This window comes from Chiloscyllium plagiosum, unplaced genomic scaffold (genome assembly GCF_037043375.1).
Source record: "Chiloscyllium plagiosum isolate Xiang-an unplaced genomic scaffold, Cpla_swu_hap1 HiC_scaffold_15, whole genome shotgun sequence".
In the NCBI taxonomy this organism is placed as follows: Eukaryota; Metazoa; Chordata; class Chondrichthyes; order Orectolobiformes; family Hemiscylliidae; genus Chiloscyllium; species Chiloscyllium plagiosum.
Genome location: NW_028270153.1, coordinates 63,297,415 through 63,303,199, shown reverse-complemented (window position 1 = coordinate 63,303,199; position 5,785 = coordinate 63,297,415). Strand labels below are relative to the sequence as shown.

The window sequence follows — 5,785 nt, the reverse complement described above, 5'->3', positions numbered from 1 at the left end:
AGACTTGAGGGGCTGAATGGCTTACTCTGGTTCCTGTGTAAATAATCATAGATGCATGAGATTGTGAATGAGATTGTAAACTGAGGGCCCCATCTACCTTCTCAAGTGATGAATCGCCCCTTTTTTGAAGGAGAGCAGGGGAGTTCCCTCAGTGTCTTGCGAATATTTGTCCCTTGATCAACCTGACAGAATACAGTGTCTATAGCGGTAAACAGAATACCGTACTGTGTGAGGGAGCCGGCCGGGCGCGGATGGGCGGTCATATCCACTACATTAAAGCAGCGACAGGACTTCACAAATAGTGATATGGAAACTCTACATTTTTTTTTCAAAACTAATGGTCATAAGAGAGAAACTTGCTATCCAGTACCAGGCTATGGTTGAAGATTTCAGCGACTGAAGCTTGTTTTGAGGAATTGTTAAGATTTGTAAACGCTTCCCTGGGCTGTACACTTACTGTCTTAATATTTTAAAATTGAGATTAATAATGGAGTGCGTTATACTGAGCCGTGCCCTTAAAGCTCACACGTTTTATGGTCTGGCAAGAGTTTTTAAGAAAGACCAATGCAGTATGCCACCCCCTGCTTGAACTGGAAAGGTTGGTGTTTGGGTGGGTGGGAGATCGGAAGGAAATATTGATAGGGAAAGGGGTGATTTAAAACGTGGGAAGTCACAACGAGAGGCAGAACCCTCCCACCTAGTTCGGTGCGCCAGTCATTTGCGGCAATGTGTTTTAAAAGAAGGTCCATTTCCTGATCACGTGGCAGTGAGGGAACTGTTATCTTTCTATATTTTTTTTAAAAAAGCCAGAGGAGGAGTGGGGAAAGTGTGTAGAGGAATCGAGGCCAGGGGATCTCTGGGCCATTCCTTTAGTGTTCAGGAGAGGGAGCAGGGGCTGTGATGGTGACAGGCAGCCGCTGAAGTTGCTGGTTGCCCCTGGCCCGGGAGCTGTTTGTATCCATTTCCTCGGTTACATTGTGACAGCCATGGGGACGTGTTACAGCCTCAGGTCGCGGCTCATCGGTCCCCACAGCGCCTCCAGCATCTCGTACTCCGGGGGCCGGCCGGCCAACGCGCTCGCCGGCGGAGGGGAAGGCGAAGCTGGCCAACACGAGCAGCCGGACGGCCAGCTGAGGGAGCGGCTCCGCTCCGAGGAGAAAGCCCGCCTCAAAGCCGACAAGAAACGGAGCCGGAGCATCGACAAGAGCCTGAAGGCGGAGAAGCGCGAGTACAAGCAAACCCACCGGCTCCTGCTGCTCGGTGAGTCTCCCCTCAGCTCCATCCTCCCGCCTACTTGTTCTCTCATGATTTCCATTTCCCATCCTCCTCGATAAAACAGCAGGTTGCAACTTTCTACCTCTTACTGGCTTTGCTGCCCATTTCCTTACCAGTGGTAGAAGCTGTGGTTTGCAGAAGGAACCTTTGGTGAGTTATTGGTTTTCAAGTTTGCAGATGACCCAAGACTGAGTGGGAATGTGAGCTGTAAAAAGAATGCAAAGAAGCTTCAAAAGGATTTAGGAGAAAGTGAGGACTGCAGATCTGGAGAATCAGTGTTGATAAAGCATGGCACTGGAAAAAGCACAGCAGGTCAGGCAGGATCCAAGGAATGAGAGAATCAAACATTTTGGACAGGATCCTTGCTTCTCGGATGCTGACTAACCTGCTGTGCTTTATCCAGTGCTATACTTCAAGGGAGAATTATGAAGGCTGAGCGAGTGGTCAAGAGAATGGCAAATTAAATAATACTGTTGATAAATGTGAGGTTATCCACTTTGGTGGGAAAAATGAAAAATGTTTCTTCAATGGGCAGAGATTGGAAATTGTTGATGTCCAAAGGGACTTGGGTGACCTTGTACACAAGTCAGTGAAAGACAACATGTTGGCACAGAAATTAAAAACTGAAAATGTGTTGCTGGAAAAACGTAGCAGGTCAGGCAGCATCCAAGGAACAGGAGAATCGACGTTTCGGGCATAAGCCCTTCTTCAGGAATGAGGAAAGTGTGCCCAGCAGGCTAAGATAAAAGGTAGGGAGGAGGGACTTGGGGGAGGGGCTTTGGAAATGCGATAGGTGGATGGAGGTCAAGGTGAGGGTGATAGGCCGGAGTGGGGTGGGGGCGGAGAAATCAGGAAGATGATTGCAGGTTAGGAAGGCGGTGCTGAGTTCGAGGGATTTGACTGAGACAAGGTGGGGGGAGGGGAAATGAGGAAACTGGAGAAATCTGAGTTCATCCCTTGTGGTTGAAAAGTTCCCAGGCAGAAGATGAGGCGCTCTTCCTCCAACCGCCGTGTTGCCATGGTCTGGCGATGGAGGAGTCCAAGGACCTGCATGTCCTTGGTGGAGTGGGAGGGGGAGTTAAAGTGTTGGGCTACGGGGTGGTTGGGTTGGTTGCTCCGGGTGTCCCAGAGGTGTTCTCTGAAATGTTCCGCAAGTAGGCGGCCTGTCTCCCCAATATAGAGGAGGCCACGTCGGGTGCAGCAGATGCAATAGATGATGTGTGTGGAGGTGCAGGTGAATTTTGACGGATATGGAAGTGTCCCTTGGGGCCTTGGAGGGAAGTAAGGGGGGAGGTGTGGGCGCAAGTTTTGCATTTCTTGCGGTTGCAGGGGAAGGTGCCGGGAGTGGAGGTTGGGTTGGTGGGGGGTGTGGACCTGATGAGGGAGTCACGGAGGGAGTGGTCTTTTCGGAACGCTGATAGGGGAGGGGAGGGAAATAAATCACTGGTGGTGGGGTCCGTTTGGAGGTGGCGGAAATGACGGCGGGTGATACGTTGTACATGGAGATTGGTGGGGTGGTAGGTGAGGACCAGTGAGGTTCTGTCCTGGTGGCGGTTGGAGGGGTGGGGCTCAAGGGCGGAGGAGCGGGAAGTGGAAGAGATGCGGTGGAGGGCATCGTCGACCAAGTCTGGTGAGAAATTGCGGTCCTTGAAGAAGGAGGCCATCTGGGTTGTACGGTTTTGGAACTGGTGGGGGTGGGGAAGGGGAGGGGGTGGGGAGGGTGGGGAGTGGGGGTGGGGAAGGGTGGGGAGTGGGGGTGGGGAGGGGGTGGGGTGGGGGTGGGGAAGGGTGGGGAGTGGGGGTGGGGGGCGTGGGGAGGGGGTGGGGAGAGTGGGGGTGGAGGGGGTGGGGAAGGGTGGGGAGTGGGGGTGGGGGGCGTGGGGAGGGGGTGGGGAGAGTGGGGGTGGAGGGGGTGGGGAAGGGTGGGGAGTGGGGGTGGGGGTGGAGGGGGTGGGGAAGGGTGGGGAGTGGGGGTGGGGGTGGAGGGGGTGGGGAAGGGTGGGGAGTGGGGGTGGGGGTGGAGGGGGTGGGGAAGGGTGGGGAGTGGGGGTGGGGGTGGAGGGGGTGGGGAAGGGTGGGGAGTGGGGGTGGGGAGGGGGTGGGGAAGGGTGGGAGGGGGTGGGGGTGGAGGGGGTGGGGAAGGGTGGGGTGGGGGTGGTGGGGAGGGGTGGGGAGTGGGGGTGGGGAAGGGTGGGGGGTGGGGAGTGGGGGTGGGGAAGGGTGGGGAGTGGGGGTGGGGAGGGGTGGGGAAGGGGTGGGGAGGGGTGGGGAAGGGTGGGGAGTGGGGGTGGGGAGGGGTGGGGAAGGGTGGGGAGGGGTGGGGAAGGGTGGGAGTGGGGGTGGGGAAGGGTGGGGAGTGGGGGTGGGGAGGGGTGGGGTGGGTGTGGGGAAGGGTGGGGAGGGGGTGGGGGGCGTGGGAGGGGGTGGGGAGGAGTGGGGGTGGAGGGGGAGGGGAAGGGTGGGGGTGGGGGTGGGGGGGTGGGGAGGGGGTGGGGAAGGGTGGGGAGTGGGGGTGGGGAAGGGTGGGGAGTGGGGGTGGGGAGGGGGTGGGGAAGGGTGGGGAGTGGGGGTGGGGAAGGGTGGGGAGTGGGGTGGGAGGGTGGGGAGTGGGGGTGGGGAGGGGGTGGGGAAGGGTGGGGAGTGGGGTGGGGGGGTGGGGAGGGGGGGTGGGGAGGGTGGGGGTGGGGGTGGGGAGGGGGGTGGGGAGGGTGGGGGTGGGTGGGGGGGGGTGGGGGGGTGGGGGGGGTTGGGGGGGGTGGGGGGGGGTGGGGGTGGGGTGGGGGTGGTGGGGTGGGGGGGGTGGGGGTGGGGGTGGGGGGGTGGGGAGTGGGGTGGGGGGTGGGGGTGGGGAGTGGGGGTGGGGTGGGGGTGGGGTGGGTGGGGGTGGGGGGGGTGGGGTGGGGGGTTGGGGGTGGGGGTGGGGGTGGGGGGGGTGGGGGTGGGGGTGGGGGGTGGGGTGGGGGGGGGGTGGTGGGGAGTGGGGGGGGGGTGGGGGGGGTGGGGGGTGGGGGGGGGTGTGGGGGGGTGGGGGGGTGGGGGGGGGGGTGGGGGGTGGGGGGGGGGTGGGGGGGTGGGGGGGGGGTGGGGGGTGGGGGGGTGGGGGGGGGGTGGGGGTGGGGGGGGGGTGGGGGGGTGGGGTGGGGGGGTGGGGGGGGGTGGGGGGGGGTGGGGTGGGGGGGGTGGGGTGGGGGGGGGGTGGGGGGGGGTGGGGGTGGGGGTGGGGTGGGGGGGGTGGGGGTGGGGGGTGGGGGTGGGGGGGGGGGTGGGGTGTGGGGGTGGGGTGTGGGGGGGTGGGTGTGGGGGGGGGGGGGTGGGGGTGGGGGGGTGGGGTGGGGGGTGGGGGGTGGGGTGGGGGGGTGGGGGTGGGGGGGGGGTGGGGGTGGGGGGGGTGGGGTGGGGGGTGGGGGTGGGGTGGTGGGGGGGTGGGGTGTGGGGGGGGGTGGTGGGGGTGGGGGTGGGGGGTGGGGGTGGGGGTGGGGGGGGTGGGGTGGGGTGGGGGTGGGGTGGGTGGTGGGGAGGGGTGGGGAGTGGGGGGGGTGGGGGGTGGGGGGGTGGGGGTGGGGTGGGGTGGTGGGGGTGGATTGGGGGGGTTGGGGTGGGGGGAGTGGGGGGGTGGGGGGGGGAGTGTGGGAGTGGGGAGGGGGGTGAGGGAGGTTGGGGGTAGTAGGGAGGAGAGGGGGTGGGAAGGGAGGAAGTGGAGAGAAAAGTAGGGGAGCGCATCCTCCGCCTACTTGTTCTCTCATGATTTCCATTTCCATCCTCCTTGATAAACAGCAGGTTGTAACTTTCTACCTCTTGCTGTTTTTCTTATTTAGAACAAGGGCTGTCACGTTGGAATAATTTTCATAATTGACAAGAACCATATGGACAGCAAGCCTATTTGTCCTGTTTAAAGGCTGAGTGATATACCTCCAGATGAGTTGTTTCTCCCCTCATTTCTTTCCTCTCTCGCATGTTATGTTCTGAGGACCTGCCCTGAAATCAAGAGCCAGTCATCATATATCAGCTGGACATGGGATTGGTCTTGATTTTGTCTAAGAAGGACATTGGTTAGGCCACTGTTGGAATATTGCGTGCAGTTCTGGTTTCCTTCCTATCAGAAGGATGCTATGAAACTTGAAAGGGTTCAGAAAAGATTTTCATGGATGGTGTCAGGCTTGAAGGATTTGAGCTATAGGGAGAGGTTGAACAGGCTGGGGCTGTTTTCCCTTGAGCACTGAAGGCTGAGGGATGACGTTATAGAGGTTTATAAAATCATGAGGGGCATGGATAAGATAAATAGACAAGATCTTTTCTCTGGCGTGGTGGAGTCAGAACTAGAGGGTTTAGGGTGAGAGGGAAAAGATACAAAAGAGCTAAGGGGCAACTTTTTCACGCAGAGGGTGGTGCATGGTACAATTACAACATTTTAAAAGGCATCTGGATGGATATATGAATAGGAAGGGTTGAGGGATGTGTGCCAAGTGCTGGCAAATGGGACTCTATTAGGTTGGCATATCTAGTCGGCATG

At 60.0% G+C, this 5,785-nt stretch overlaps 1 protein-coding gene across 1 annotated transcript in view; it reads left to right on the top strand.

The window, feature by feature from the left end:
* The first annotated feature begins 826 nt into the window (after nucleotides 1-826).
* The window catches only part of LOC122559992 (guanine nucleotide-binding protein G(s) subunit alpha), a 316,490-nt gene continuing 311,531 nt past the window's right edge, over nucleotides 827-5,785 (top strand). Inside the window, exon 1 of the mRNA XM_043710125.2 lies at nucleotides 827-1,260. Coding sequence (XP_043566060.2) covers nucleotides 987-1,260 — 274 coding nt within the window. The 5' untranslated portion in view covers nucleotides 827-986. The remainder of the gene's footprint in view (nucleotides 1,261-5,785) is intronic.